Below are 16193 nucleotides of genomic sequence, written 5' to 3'. Positions count from 1 at the left end.
AACCTAGTTAATTACAAGTCTTGAGATAACTTACACTAAGGTTAAAACACTTAAACTTAAAGCTAAATGATAAGTGGAGGGACAAAATTAGTCAAATCTGAAAGTTAAATGCTGAAATAGTAAACAAAAACACACAAACCACACACTGGTGGGTGTGTGTCGATCGAACAGAAGGAGGGCGACCAGGGGATTATTCCAAACCCTAGAATTTTCATAAAATTCACAAATTGAAGCTGCAAATCTGCTCCAAATCAAGTTCTAAACACAAATTAATGATCACCTCGTTGTAGGGATCAAAAAGGTATGTAAAATTTTGGTATTTTGATCCATCATGAACTCTAGGTTAATTGTGAAAAACTGAAATTGAGCCCAAATACATGATGCATGAATGAATCTGAAGTAATATGGTGTCTAGAGTTAAACCCTAGATGATTTCTTGTAAAATTCTTCCATGATACTTGAGAAATTTATAATCACCATTGTAGGTGGTTGATGAAATTGTAGAAACTAGATAAACACTAGGATTATGATGTCTATGCTAGTAAAGGCTGAATTATACGATAAAATTCAGTAACTTGATGTTAAAAGTGTGTAAATTTCTTAATTGAGGTGAAATTTGGTGTAAATAACATGTCAAGAACCTAGCAATGATTAAGTAGAAATCTGACCCGCTCGGTGTTCGTAGAAACGCCTAAGTGAAGATCAAAGTATTAATAATCGGACAAAAACGCAGATTAGATTACCGTAATAAATTGTCCGTTATTGATTATAAAAGAGTTCTAAATTGGTTGCGAATGGAACTCTTTAGGTAAGGAATCCGGGTCGTCAAGTGGACAAGCCGGGGGTGATACACGCTTAAAGGGTGTGCTTTGAAGGTACGAAATTTACTGTTTCGTTTCATTAAGTCTATATATTAGTCTTATGTCGTTATTTTGAACATGGTAAACAAGATAGACCAATATGTCATGAAAGTGACTTTGTGTCTTAAACAAGTAAAAACGGGTCCAAGCAAGTGATAGAAATGGATTCTTGAAATGCCTCGAATGGTGCCTAAATTCCGGCATCCAAACGGGTCAAAACAAGTTAAAGAGTAAGCTTTGATGTTGGTTACCATTACTTGAGAAATGGTTATATACAAAGCGTAAGCCATGTAGCGGACACGCTAATCTAGTCAAGAAACTTAACTCCTAATACAGGAGTTAAAGTTCGGAATTGTAAGCATGTCAAGTAGTGTAAAAAGGCAAGCATGAAACCTTGGAATTAAGCATGTAGATTATTGCGCAACGATTTCTCGAGAGGAAAGCGAAACATGATAGTGGGTAAAACCCAGATATGAGTAACTAGCCTTAGTTATGTGTTAAATGTATTCAAAATTTAAATTACAACGATGTAAGAAAAGTATCGGCAAAAACTGCAAAAACATGAAAGCATGCACAGCAGCTACCGTAAATTACGGTGGCTACCGTAATTTACGGTAGCCAGTGAAACGTTACGGTAATTCTCCACTGAGTTACGGTAGACCACAGATGCCCAGGGGCCACCGTAACTTACGGTGGCTACCGTAAGTTACGGTAGCGCCCAGTCACGAAAGCTGAATTTTCATATTTTTGGTTACTTGAAATTGTTTTTGAACATAGTTTCGATTATATTAATTTCCAAGGATGTTAATACTAATGTGTATCAAAAATTTCAGTTTCTAGGTGATCCAAGTATGGGGGATGATGATCAAGCAAAAGCATTCGAACCGAACACACAAACAATCGCTTCCGCACTTGATTTGTTTTGTTTTAAGAATATGTAAACACTTTTAAATTGTGTCATGAATGTTGTTTAGTAGGATATTATCGTGAATGTTATGCATAGGTATGGTCTTTAAATCATCAAGATCTTTTGTAAAACTCTAAATATTAGTATCAAATGCAAAGTTTTATATCAATAATCTAGTATTGTAAGTTGGGTCTTACACGGAAAACCGTTTTTGTCCAGAAAAAAGGTTTCTAAAGATCCGATCTAAGGTTGCAAAGAGGTTTGTGACGAAAATGTTGAGTTTTCCGGCGAAAAAGGAGTTTTTCGGCGACTTTAATAATTCAGGCTTTTACTAAAAAAAATGTTCCCAAAGGTCCATAATAAGGTTACCAAGAGGTTCGGGATGGAAATATTGAGTTTTCCGGCCAAAAATGAGTTTACCGGCCAAAAAACGTTTTTCCGGCGACCGGAGACTAACGGCGTTAGGGTTTTGTTAGTCAGGGTCCATTGGAAGTCAATATGTTAAAAGTTAGGATTGCCAGTGGTTATTTTTAAAATTGGGACTGTTGACGGCCAACGACAAATAGTTAGGATTATTAAAATCCAATATATTCCATTACTTAATAATGTTTTTTTAGAAAGAAAAGTTTTAGAGTCCACATAAGACGAAACATTGTATTCTTGACACATGACTTTTATAAACTTTTACATAAACTTACATTTGTGGACCTATCAATATCATGAACAATATTCTATTTAATTATTACATTGGTTTTTACTTTTCTAATGAAGTTGGTATCAAGTAAATAACTATAAACTAGAAAGTGGCATACTATGTCCTAAGTGTTTGATTATAGTGAACCTTATCCAACATATAGACATGGTTAAGGATATTTTCAATACTAATCAAGTCCTAATTGACAATCGAAATCGAATAAACCGACGTTGAATTGAACAACTCTAAATCTTATTAACTTAAAAAATATAGATCTAAAACTAATTACAAACTCGTAACCATAATCATAACTTTGAGGGATTATATAGACCATAACTCGATACAATCAAAGATGGACTCGAACTTCTAATTGGACAATAGATAAAACTCACATGTTTAACTATTGATCTAATCAACTATCACAAATTAAATACAACTCATTTAGTTTATCCCAAATTGATTTAACCCAATAATTAGCCGGCCCAACCTACCCCCGCTCGAGATCGGCCCAACCCACCTCATTGGCTCAAGGTAGAGGTGCAAAAAACGGCTATTTTCAAAACCCAGTTTCGAATATGAAATCGGTTCTGGGTATAGTCAAGTACCACTTTAGACTAGCCAGTTCCAGTTTATTATTATTGTTTTTGAAATGTTGACTGTTTGTTTTTTAGAACTGTTGATTATTTATGTTTTTTAAATGTTGATTATTTATTTTTACTTATGTCATTTTTTTCTGATAGGTGATTGTCAAAAGGCTAAAGATTTTTGGAAGAAGTTTCGTGACAAATTACACTTCGCAATGTTGGGTATTATTTTTTTATTATTGACGTTTGTTTGTACTTTTTAATTTTATTGTAACATTTATTTATGGATTTCTTAGTATTATGTCAACTTTTTTAAGCCTTTTTATTTTATTTTAATTTTGTGTAGTTTTATTTTTAAAATTATTACTATTTAATTAAGAAAATATATTAAAATAAAATGAAAATATTGATTAGGAAATGATTGAAGTTTAGTTAAACCACTACGCCTCGTTATTAGATAGTTTAGTTATTGCCCCTTTGCTTACGTGACGCTAATGACTTCACTTTTTTACTTTTTTTATTGTGTTGGTTAATCCACAACATATGATCTAACATGTCCATGAGTTTTAGGAATTCGGCTCTATACTTTATTTCTTGTAAGTTTTGCAATCTCCTTGCATTTTCTCAAACACAATTTGAGTCTTGTAAGGCTTCATCCACCTTCTTAGTCCAAAGAAAAGGTAAAACTAATTTTTAAAAAAAATCAAAAACATAGACAAGTTTCTAGTGTGCTCCTCTCTAGGTGAGTGGTAAACTCTCACCGGACCAATCAAATTCGTCTATGTTAACTCCCTTCTCCAACTCCTCTCAAGCACTTAATCACAATGGGTGCTCCCCTCTGAGGTCATCCGTAGTCATAAAGTCCCTTTGTGGGCGTTATGCGACATGTATCGTGTCACGTCACACAAGGCTTTATGGGGCGTTATGTCACTTGAGCCCGTAGTCATAAAGCCCCTACCTCATCCTTACTTAATTAATTAATTTTCAATTTTTTAATTAATTTGTAACTTTTTTAAATTAAAAACCATTACATTAAATAAAAAAAATTAAGTTTTTAAAGTTATTTTACAATTACTAAAAGTGCCATATTTTTAAACTTATAAATAAGAGAAAACCAAGTTTTAAAAACCAATTTTAGATATTTGAGAAAATGTAGGGACCAAATGTGTATAAAGCAAAAACTTTCAAGAACCATTTAAAAACCTCCTGTCTTCTTCTCCAAATTTCCGGCGAGTTTGCGGCCGACTTTCCGGCAAAAACCAAACCAATACCGCCTTCTATGTCTTCTTCTCCGATTTGCAGGGACCAAATGTGTATAAAACCAAAAACATTGAAGAACTATCACGCCACGAAGGTGATGGCGCTGCCATCCTTTTTTTGAGCGATAAAGCCCCTCGTCGCGGTATGGAGGGCGCCATCCGGCGCTATGTTTGGCTTTTTGGGGCATATAGCGCCCCATTACAGGTGCTCTAAGTGAGTGGTAAACAATTTTTTCTTAAAAAAAAAAAAAGAAATGTGTGATCGGTTGAAAGAGAGTGGGGCCCACCACTACCCCTCTCTCTCCTCTTCCTGCATGCGGTAACAAGTTACCGATTTTGAAGTTCACCTCATGGAATTTGGGTGTTGGCGGCGGTCCATTTTGCGGTAAACTACTTCACCGCATCCACTCCACTCTACCGCCCCGTTCACCCTTATGTATGTAATCCTGCACTTCAACCGATAATAATTGGATCTGAAAAACCATGCTTAGCCAGATTAGGCATCTGAACTTGTTGAGTCTATGATCCTTTGAAACAATACTACAAAACTAACTTATTACCGATGATCGATGACTGTTTATGCTAAATGGATGCTTATCCGATAAGTGTTCGACGCTGATCGATGACTGTTTATTACTACTGACGAAGTAGTTGATGCCGAAATAGTGCATACTACTGGTGTGGATGTTCATGTTATTAAGGAAACCGCGTAAAATCAAAGGAAGGTCAAGATATGATGATCATACATTTGACCCACACATTTGTCACAAAGTTATTTTCCCAATCTTCAAACATTTGACCTATAAAAGAGTTGCTAAATCTTAGACATACATGCTTTATAACAGGGAATAGATTTGCAAAGGTACACGTATCAACACACAAACGCGCATAGAACGCTACACAAATCATGTATATGAATATGAACATTCTTAGTCGATCACAAAGTAAGACGACATGATAAACTAAGAACCACAGATTGGAAACAGAGTTGAGTATTTCGTCAAAAACTTGCGCTATTCCATTGTTTTACATATTACCGAATCAGCAAGATGATCTTTAAACATAGATAGCAATGAGACAGCAAAAAAGACGCACATATTGGTCGAAAAATCAGTGCAGGTCATTGTTGCTTCGTATATTTGACATACCATTCATAAGTGCCAACAACGCCATCGCGAAGAGAAATCTTCGGCTCCCAACCGAGCTTCGCGAGGGTCGAGTTATCCATAAGCTTCCTTGGAGTTCCATCAGGCTTCGAACCATCCCACACAAGCGCTCCTTCAAACCCGACAACCTCTTTAACCAACTCCGCAAGTTCCTTAATCGAAACCTCCTTCCCACTCCCCACATTCACATGCCCCAAACCCGAATAATTTTCCAACAAAAACACCACTGCATCCGCCAGATCATCGACGTGCAGGAACTCACGCAACGGTGACCCCGAACCCCACACCACCACTTCCTTAGCTCCCGAAACTTTTGCCTCGTGAAACCGCCTCATCAATGCTGGCAAAACATGTGCATTCTCAGGGTGGAAATTGTCGTTAGGACCGTATAAGTTTGTAGGCATCGCTGAAATCGCGTCCCACTTGTACTGAATCCTATACGCTTGACACATCTTAATGCCTGCGATTTTCGCGATGGCGTACCACTCGTTGGTAGGCTCTAACGGACCCGTTAACAGAGCGGATTCCGATATGGGTTGCAGCGCGTGTTTAGGGTAGATGCAAGAAGAACCCAAAAACACGAGCTTTTTGACACCGTAACGATAGGCAGAGTCGATGACATTGGTCTGTATCTGAAGGTTGATGGTGATGAAGTCGGCAGGGTATGTCGCGTTAGCGTGGATCCCACCGACTTTGGCTGCAGCAAGAATGACGTATTGAGGTTTTTCGATAGAAAAAAAGGTTTTGACAGCGGACTGGATAGTGAGGTCTAATTCGGAGTGTGAGCGAAGGATGATGTTGGTGTAGCCAGCGCTACGCAAGCGGCGTACAACAGCTGATCCAACCAACCCGCGATGTCCCGCAACAAAGATCTTTGCAGATTTGTCCACTTTCAAGGCAGCTGATTGAATACAGTCATAGCAGTTAGTGGATCAAACTATATAAATCTATATAGAGAAAGATATATATATATATATATATATATATACCAGTATCAGTGGCTGCCATTTTGCAATACAGAGGTGACAGTCTTTAAAAATGTTTTTCTGTTATCCTTTTTGTGAGTTCAGAAACAAGAAATCTCCCCTGAACCTGAAAAATTAACCAGAATATGAAAGCAAAATCTAAGCTTTTCTTTTCTTTAGCAATGATAATTCTGAAACTCATGCGACCCGTCAATGCCCTGCAATCACTACAGCTTGCACCTAGGGCTGTTCCTAAATCTCGCGACTCGCTTAAAGCTTGCTCAACATCAGCTTGTCTGTAAACGAGCCAAGTCGACCGGCTCGGTTCGGCTCGTTTGCACCCCTACTTGTACCACACAGATGAACTGGTGTAAACGAGCCGAGCCAAGACCGAGTTTGTTTAAGATCAAGCTCGGCTCGTTTAACATACGAGAGCTCGAGCTCAAGCTCATTTATTTTTATACATTTATATATATTAACATTCTTTATATGTTTAATAGGGCTGCTGCAAAGCGAACAGTTCGTGAACTGTTCGGCGGGAAGTTCGTTTGTGTTCGTTCGTTTATTAAACATACTAACACGAAATTTCGTAATTTACTCTTATTTTAATAATAATTTCATATAAATAATAGGTTTGTTTAGGCATATGCAAGCTCAATTGGGCCCAAACTCATTTATTAAACAAGCTTATTTTTAGGTTCGGACTGGAGATCCTCTAAAATTATCTTTATTGTTGTTAAAATCAAGTGATTCAACTTGTATAATTATTAATGCCCCACTAATCTACACATTAATCATATAATTAATAAGACTCTTAATAAAATAGCTATGGATCTGTGATCACTTCAGTTCATAAAACACAAAAAAGAAATAACCCTAACAATAATATTCCGCTTGCAGTTGATTCCACCTCTTTTACAAAATAGGTGTTAATAATCATGACGGATGATTGTATGTAGACAGAACTTAACTAATTCTACGACTTGGAATATCATCAATGAAACGATACTAAAAATTGAAGTTCAAAAAAGAAGAATGTAACAAAAAAACAGGACCGACTTACCGGATAAAAAGAATGGCTGGAGAAAAAAAAAATAAAACTTTTCGGCCGATTTGCTGAGCGCCGATTAATGTGTGTAGCCGAAAGGCCAAGATTATTCTTCTGAGGCGCGGTTTAGATCTTGAAATTGGTCATGTAAAGTGTAAACTGAACCTTTTGTTTAACCAATAGGATTTATTATTATTATTATTTTTTTTTTCATTTACCAATAGCATTTATATTTCTTTTTTTTTTCATTTTTAGAAGGCCCATTCTATACACACCCCCCTTCCTTCCTGATTACACCCCCCTTGTGAGAGGAAAACTGTCGGTCCCACGCAGGCCCCACCTGTAAGTATGTGAGAGGAGGGGGGTGAAAAAAGTAAATAGAGGGGGTGTAGAAAGTAGCACCCTTTTAGAATCTTTGTTACTTTAGAAAACTTTAACAGGAATTAATGATTTTGAAGGAAAAAAGGGAAGATTTTAATAGGAATTAATGTTTTTGAAGAAAAAAAGGTGTTAACATGTCAAAGCGGTAATATCAGGAAGGTCTGAACAGCCGATTCAGTTTGTTGTTTTTTAAAACTTTGGTTAGTGGTTTGACCCAAAAAAAAACATTGTTAAAACCGGCTGAACGGGACCATCAACACCCCTAGTTTTGTGGGTTTAAGTTTTAGGTCTTAGTAGAGTATCGGGGTTCATTTAAGAAGAAATCTTTAACTAATTAATAATAATTAGTCATAAAAAATATCATCCTCAACACTAATTTTTTTTTTTTGCCTACAAACATAAAAGGTTATCCTTTACATTTCGAAATTCATCCTACAGATATTTAAATTTATTCTACACGACTACTAATTTATCCTACACAACTACTAATTTGTCCTACACTCTAAATTATTATTTTATTTTGAGTAAACTGCAATTTTACCCCCTGGGTTTTAGGCCAATTGGCACTCTTACCCCCTAACGAAATAATTGCAATTTTACCCCCCCCCCCCCCAATGTTCGCTGTTATGTCGCAAGTTTACCCCCTGGCATCAAATTTGTGGACTGATCTGTTGACTTGGCGGTGAAATGACTATTTTACCCTTTTATTTTACCCCCCCAACATTCCTGTTATGTTGCAAAATTACCCACACAGGTAAATTACTAAAATGCCATTTCTTATTACCCCCTATACTTTGTGTTACGAAGCAATATTACCCCCTGCAACTTCCAAAACCCTTCCCGCCACCACCCATATTCGATTATTATAAACCCCTGCTCTTAATAATCAACCCATTGATAACTTATGATGCATCATCATGCCACATAAAAGAAGCTATGTTTTAACACTTGCAAAACCAATCGAAAACACATCAACGCCAATAGACTGAATAACTAAGAAAGACATAAACTGGTTGCATGACACAATAGACTAAAGAAATGTATGAAGATGACAATCAACCTGCAGATAGCTTCCACTTATTACATGTTGTATGTGAACTATGTTTCTTTCATTTCTTTCAATGTAGAATGTTTCAGTTAAAGACGGCATACTTGCAGTTGCAGAGACATTGCCATCTTTAACGTCACACGTGATAAAATGCCCTTGTGATGTCCGGAGCTGAAACTCTTAACTAGAAACCCTCCATAACTGACTCAGTTGGAGCATAACTCAGTTTCATAAAACTTGGTTGAAATTTCTTTTCAGTAACATAAACGTGTTGGGCATTTTTCCAGTGATGCATCATAAAACCATAAATTGGCACATTTCCTTTGCAAAAACCATCATACAACCGTGTGTTGTTTTTTTTATTGCCATGATCAGCAGCAAAGGTTATACAGCCTGTGTAACGAAACACACAATTCCAGTAATTGAAACAAACTCACTAATCATAGATGCAAATATGTTCAAGAACAGACACATTAACAGTCAATCTTGATATAACCATTTAACTTTTCAAACTTTTCATATTGATTTAAAAGTTGGCTACTCTGTATTGCCAATGTTCAAGAACAGACACATTAACAGCAGCATTCAATCTTGTGTGTTTGGCTACTCTGTATCATTCAATCTTGATATAACCATTTAACAACAGCAACTTTTGTTGAAATAAAACATGTAAAACATAACGGACATCTAACCTGTAATGCAAGTGTGGACTACACATCAAACATAACTGCACATCTAACCTGTAATGCAATTGTGGACTGCACATAACCAAGCATATATATTCTATGATCAAACAGAACCAGTATAATCAATTATACCTGATCAAGCATACCTGGTCAAAATCTTACTAACTAACATTATATAATTAGAGTTCAACTACACTACATATTAAACCAAAAGATCCTAATATATTAGAGTTTAACTACACTACACAACCATTTCCTAGGGTGAAACTGAAAATGCAGGAAAAGGCGGCCTCGCATCTTGATAACCAAGGAGACCACAATCAGTCGTAGAGAAACATGAATCCTCATGTCCACTGCAAACACAGAAACATCCATGTTCAATAACCCCTGTTTTTTAACCTCCCATTACTAGTTCTGACCTGATTTTACCCCACAATCAAAATACTTGTTTGATTTTACCTGAAAACTGGGGAGGATCGCTGGACCACAGGTGGATCGACGGTGGCCGGTGGTGTGGTCGCCGGCCCTGGCTCTGCCGGTGGAGGTGGATGCATCATTGCATTCTGTGGTTCGCTCATTCTCTGTTGGCCCAAATGTAGCTGGTGGTGTGGTGAAGAAGAAGGAGTGGCCGGTCGCCGGTGGAGGTGGATGAAGAAAAAGGAGTGGTCGGTCGCCGGTGGGTGATGAAGAAGAAGGAGTGGCCGGTCGCCGGTGGGTGATGAAGAAGAACGAGTGGCCGATCGCCGGTGGGTGATGAAGAAGAAGGAGTGGTCGTCGCCGGTGGGGGGAGTGAAGAAGAAGGAGTGGAGGTGGAATCTTAGGGGGTAAGATTGAGATAGGATGTTATATTAAGGGGTAATTCTAATATATAAGGTACTATTAAGGTGAAATTACATATTTACCCTTTGACCCTCACATTTTTTTGTTGACCGGTTAACAAATTTGATGCCAGGGGGTAAACTTGTGACATAACAGCGAACATTGGGGGGTAAAATTGCAATTATTTCATTAGGGGTGGGGGAGTAAGGGTGCCAATTGGCCTAAACCCCACGGGGTAAAATTGCAGTTTACTCTTTTATTTTTTAAAAAAATATATATTTTGAAAATAAGTTACAAATTTAATGTAGTTAGCTATTAAAGAGGAAGACTAGAATTAATGATCTATGTAAGTTTACAAATATACACTTACATTAAAAATAAATACAAATATTAAATGAAGTAAAATAAAACATTTTTATTGGTTGAAACTTCTTCTTACAAAAAAATCTTCTCATTTGAACTCTCAACTAGTAGAGTACAAGTGCAAAACAGGCAAATGCTACTTACTATCACCGATATATGTTTTGAGCACTAGCTAATAACAAACAAAACAATGCAACATATAACTCTTTTATAGCTAAATTCCTTATATCCTTAAACTAGGCTATGAAACTGCATTCCCTTAAAACCGTTGGACTAGAGTGTTGAGTTATATTTTAATATCAAGACCACTGTAAGTTAATGCAAGTCAGCTACTCAATTCGGATCAAATTCAGGTATATAATATACTACAAAATAAAATTAAATAAACATAAAAGTTACCTAGATATGTTTTGTGAGTCCTATGACTATTACATATAGTCCTCGTTAATTAGTTTGCTAGAGATCCGAGCTTATTGCCGCTTTGCATTCCCACAATCCGGGAATGGCCTAGATTCTTTTCAATCATCATCTGCACTCTTTATTTTAGAGTCATCTTATTCACACACCCTTATACAATTAGATTTTGCACCCTTACGTGCATTTATAGTTCTACACTATTTCAGTCAATTTAGGATGTATTTATAGTTCAAGACTTCGAGGCTATTTCACCTAATTGAAGATTCATTAAGGTTGTGGGGTGTGGTTCTCCTTCCCCTACTTTCACATCACCACTTTCCTTAACCCCTTCCCCTTCACCCATCAAGGGTGTGGTGTCCCCAATCAGTAGCATTGAATAATATTAAGAGAGAGAGAGAGAGAGAAGCATTTCAGGGAGGACGAGGATGGAGCCCCGATTGCACCGACAGGAGGAGGGAGGCTGTGTTCCCCGACGGGAAGGGGTGCCACCTCACCATCCTGAATCCTTCCCCGACGCAACACCCCATAGTCTTAGAGTGGTCTTCCCACCTATAATTGAAACCTTTTTGTTTAAACCATTACCATTTTCATTAACCATTTGATAAGTTCATTACATTTTTTCATAGGGAGTGGCACCACTTGCCGATTTGGGTTTCGGGTAGGGTACCCGAATTGATAACATCGCTACCACCTTTTCAGGTACCCCAAATCGGGTAGTGTGTTGGCACTGTAGTTACCGATCCAAAAGGTGTGTGGGTTGGAGAGAGATAGAGAGGGTAATGTAATAGTGTGAGGTCCATGGTTTAAGATAGTGGTTTGGGGGTAGTTTAGAGTAAAAGTGAGTTGTCAATGCATGATTAGTGGAATTTCAGGTACATTAGGCAAGTGCTCCGACCCCCCTAATAATTATATCGTTCTACCATCATCATAATTTGTATAACTGAGCAATAATCAACATTTAACCAAGTCTGCCTAATTTTTATGCTTACCATTGTCAAACTTTCATGATACTCACTCAACGAAACTTCTATAGCTTTGTGGTTACTTAACCTCAAAACTACAATGTTAAATTACTTTCACCCTTAATCATTAACACCTTGGGTTAATTATCAACTTTTAATACGATACGAACTCTAAACAACCCGCAAATCATTACACCCGATACAATGTTCTTCAATTTCGTTAGATGAGTTTCTTGAAGCGCCAAGTATCATCAAACTGTTTCCATTAACTATGACAAACCCCAATAAACAATACAAGCGCGCATGCTAACTTTCGAACTGTGTTACTATAACTCTGGGTTAAAAATGACGTAAATAATAGAAACCTGGTGAGAAACCAAGTTAGTTTGGATCTAAAGATGCCGGTCACTCATTTTCCCCTCCTTGAAGCCCTGCTAAACATATCTTTAATGCTATGTGAATTCGTCTCCACTTTCGCCTTCTTATTTGGCTTCGCACTTCGCGTAACTCTCTTGTCATTCGTTGTCTGTTCCTGATAACCAAACATGTTCGTTAACTAACAGAAGAGTTTCTTGTATATTTTTTCCGGAAGAACCGATGATTAGTCCATGTTTGATGGTGAATCGCAATTTAGAATACCTGTACGGTGGGATTAAATGAAGATGGAGTACTTGTGTCTACCGAGTCGATTTTCATGTCTGATACATCAACGGCCTCAACCATATTTAACCTGTAATTTTTTTTTAATTTGTGAGTATGTACCGAACTCAAAATTCTATATATAAACCGTATATCTGCTAATTTAACGCCACACGGTACCTAAGATTGTCGCATAGGACCTTATACCATGGGTCATCTGCCAGATATTCACCCAAAATCATCACCACATCAGCCACTGCATTGGGGAACAAAATACAATAATCAGTTAATCACAGCAAACGGTTAGCAGCATACACACATGGTTTTAAAAAATGTTTGAGGCGTGCGCCTCAAGGCGCGCCTCGAGGCGAAACGGCCAAAACACGAGTCTGAGGCGCGCCTCATGGTGTTTTTAATGTATATGCGCCTCAGAGGGGCTGAGGCGCTAAGAAAGCTGCGCCTCAGGTGCGCCTCAGGGGATTTTGATAGTTGTTTCTGATGTTTTTGACTTTTTGTGTCAATTTCAAGCATTTCATGTCTTTTTTAAGTGTGTTTTTGATGATTTTGATGAATCTGGTGATGAAATTAGTTAGTATTATTATTTCTATAATATATATAATTTTTATATTTATTTATTAATACCGCCTCAGCCTTACGCCTCGTTTCGCCACGAGCTTACGCCTCGTGAGCCGAAGCGAAAACGCCTCGAAACTCGTTTCCGTTCTTTTAAACCTTGCATATACACACACGCACGCACACATATATGTTTCACAAACCGTACAGATTTCCTTCTCGCTTCGAGCAGCGTAGTTTTTATCGAGTTTGACAAGGGTCTGCTTTAGTTGTTGTACCTTACACAGCATCCACGCTAAAACCTTTGAATCGTTAAGTCTAAAAAACTTTGTAGATCCAATCTCTGTCACGTCAACATGAACAAAACGTTCAAGCTCGTTCTTAAGCAAAAAAAGGTAAACAGAAAATATAGTATATAAAAAAGTACAGACGTTCAAGTTATACCTTTAAAATCACAAACTATTTGCATAGAACTTTCGGCAATTGTTGATAAACAACGGTATCCAGGATAGTCGTGAATGTAAATGATCTCATCAAGTTGCCTAAACTTTCCTGGATCGTTTCCATTCTGCATCAACGACAGACACCAGATATGAGAGATTCTGGTACAGAAATCATACGACATTCTCGGGGCACGTGTTTAAGTTGACAACAATTCACACAATTACAACGATAGTGTTACGGATACACGTTACCTTCATTCGTGCTTGATCAAACATCGGCAATAGAATGAACACTGGGTCAACTGGTGTAGCGGTGTACAAACCACCATCTGCAGACAAGTAAACATATTCTTAAGGAGATAAAAAAAATTACCACAAGATTTTGACATCAAACAAAGTTCTTGTTAAGTAAACATTTTTCGTAAATTTACCTTCGCAGATATAATCTCCCATGAACCAAGACCCGTACGATTGTTTAAACCAGTTAAGTTCTTGAAGGTCGCCATTGATCAGAAGATAGGATGTACTGTCTCCTGTCAGAAAAACATAAAGCAGATACATTTTGTTAGCTAATTATGCAAAGTCATCACAGTCTTGTTGTTCCATGATTTTAGACTGCTATACTTTTTTTAATAAACCAACAAATATTAGCATCTGATTTGCCGTTTAGGCTCAACTTTAAATGGAATGAATATATAGTTATCAAATTTGGCCAAGTGAAAATATTAGACCAATATTTTATGCAATAGTATTTCTTCTTATCGTGTAACTTCATAAAAATAGTGTGTGAATGTGTGTGTGTGTGTGAGAGAGAGAGAGAGAGAGTATAGCTATACTTGTTTCTAATTCATGTATAGCTATTTTTTTACGAAACTGCAGGCACAAAACAGGTCCCAAACTGGTCTGAAACATGTAAAATGGCATGGAACCAGCCTAAACTAGCACTAAACAAACCTAAAACATGTCTAAACCCCCTAAAAATGGTACGTTTATGCCATGCACCTTGCTTATCTCAGGCCCTCGCTTTTTAAGCGACTTACGCCTTCGGCAACTATATTTAAAATTACCCGTTCCATATCAGAACACGCACGCCAGGGCAAGCTCGGCTTGGCTTGGATTTGAACAGCCCTAATAAATCCAAGCGAGCTCCGAGCCGCGAGCTTTTTGGACCGCCCTAATAAATAAGCCTTGTTATTTAGAAAAATGAACCTATATATCATATAAATTACCGGTTTTCGGATGGCGAAGTTGCAGCAAGCGTCCAGTGTCATCTCCAGTAGCAGAAGAATCTGCATTAATCATGTAAGGGCAACATTAACCCTAAATTTAATAATTTATAACTGGCCATATGTATATATAGTAACCCATAATTGTAACAAAATCAACATTCAACAGTACATATCTAATTATTTGAATGTATCTACAAATTTCAAAACTTTCAATCACGATTTACTCTAAATAACCAAAAAAGTTTCTTTTAAAATGCACAAAAAGATGTACGATAAATAAACGTAAAATTGAAGGAATTGAATGAGTGGGTTACCTGATGAAGCAACAAGAACACGAGTTTCTTCGAGCCCGTCATACCAAGCCATTGTGCGAGAGTAATTTGGGGAAATGGTAATCTAGGGTTACAGAAAAAAAAAAAAAAAAACCAATTTTATGTTTGTGTGAATTTGGCGGGGTTTTTAGTACTGTCGGCGCCAAAGTTAAATCTTTATATGGTTTGGTGATGCTAAAAGGTCACATGTTTCCGCTTTTTTAATTTTAATGAACTCAATATTTTACTGGTTTCACAGAAACTTAATTTAATGGTTGAGACTGATTGTTTTACAAATAGATATTTGAATGGTTTAGGCATTGATGAATTTTGTTCATCTCGAGCTTCTATGTATTTTTCAGCAGATTTATGATAAAATTTATATGTTTGTAATGTACATTTTTTGTTTATAATAGTTTTGTATAAATAAAATTATATAATAACTATAATAGTAAAGAAATGTATTTGGAAACCCCAACATATATATTTTAACAAACTAATGGGTATACCCGATACACGACGGGAAATTACCCGACAAATACCTCACGATAATTGGGTCGGGTATGTGACACGATTTTACAACCGGATATGAGTATGAGTCTATGGAATTACCAATACCCGACTCGAACCCGACCCATTGTCATCCCTAGTTATCATCCTCATTACCCTAGACGTGTACACCCTTCCATGAGTATCGTCTCCGGCTGTAACGCCCCACCATCTTCAATCTATACATATTGTATTAACTATTGTCGGTGAATCATTGTTCATTATGTTAAATCATATGTTACGACTTACAAGTGGTTTAAGCACATGATACAAGGCCCTTGAGCATGACG

General features: G+C 37.1%; 2 protein-coding genes and 1 long non-coding RNA gene across 3 annotated transcripts; 1 reads left to right on the top strand and 2 right to left on the bottom strand.

The window, feature by feature from the left end:
* Positions 1 to 153: 153 nt before the first annotated feature.
* On the top strand, positions 154 to 1876 carry LOC118487362. Its single transcript, XR_004881539.1, has 3 exons — positions 154 to 301; positions 809 to 875; positions 1694 to 1876. It is a non-coding gene; the product is annotated as an uncharacterized LOC118487362 (long non-coding RNA).
* A 3279-nt stretch (positions 1877 to 5155) lies between these two features.
* Positions 5156 to 7647, bottom strand: LOC110910521 (putative GDP-L-fucose synthase 2). The gene is made up of 3 exons (XM_022155161.2): positions 7499 to 7647; positions 6460 to 6562; positions 5156 to 6371 (listed from the first exon to the last, which is right to left on the bottom strand). The coding sequence occupies exons 2-3, from the start codon at positions 6476 to 6478 to the stop codon at positions 5425 to 5427; spliced, it is 966 nt and encodes a 321-aa protein (XP_022010853.1). The 5' UTR covers positions 6479 to 6562; positions 7499 to 7647; the 3' UTR covers positions 5156 to 5424.
* A 4652-nt stretch (positions 7648 to 12299) lies between these two features.
* LOC110910522 (ribonuclease H2 subunit B) lies at positions 12300 to 15510 on the bottom strand. Its single transcript, XM_022155162.2, has 9 exons — positions 15358 to 15510; positions 15044 to 15103; positions 14246 to 14347; positions 14067 to 14143; positions 13816 to 13939; positions 13580 to 13714; positions 12979 to 13054; positions 12799 to 12889; positions 12300 to 12691 (listed from the first exon to the last, which is right to left on the bottom strand). The coding sequence occupies exons 1-9, from the start codon at positions 15407 to 15409 to the stop codon at positions 12569 to 12571; spliced, it is 840 nt and encodes a 279-aa protein (XP_022010854.1). The 5' UTR covers positions 15410 to 15510; the 3' UTR covers positions 12300 to 12568.
* Positions 15511 to 16193: the final 683 nt, after the last annotated feature.

The sequence above is a fragment of the Helianthus annuus genome, chromosome 15 (assembly GCF_002127325.2).
Source record: "Helianthus annuus cultivar XRQ/B chromosome 15, HanXRQr2.0-SUNRISE, whole genome shotgun sequence".
In the NCBI taxonomy this organism is placed as follows: domain Eukaryota; kingdom Viridiplantae; phylum Streptophyta; class Magnoliopsida; order Asterales; family Asteraceae; genus Helianthus; species Helianthus annuus.
The sequence above is the reverse complement of the archived record's forward strand: the minus strand, read 5'-3'. Positions and strand labels throughout refer to the sequence as shown.

Coding starts and splice junctions, on each gene's coding strand:
- LOC110910522 (XM_022155162.2), bottom strand. CDS start 15,409: ATGGCTTGGTATGACGGGCTCGAAGAAACTCGTGTTCTTGTTGCTTCA. Junction 12,890..12,978: donor GTCCTATGCGACAATCTTAG/GTACCGTGTGGC, acceptor AAAAAATTACAG/GTTAAATATGGTTGAGGCCG. Junction 12,692..12,798: donor CATTTAATCCCACCGTACAG/GTATTCTAAATT, acceptor TTTGGTTATCAG/GAACAGACAACGAATGACAA.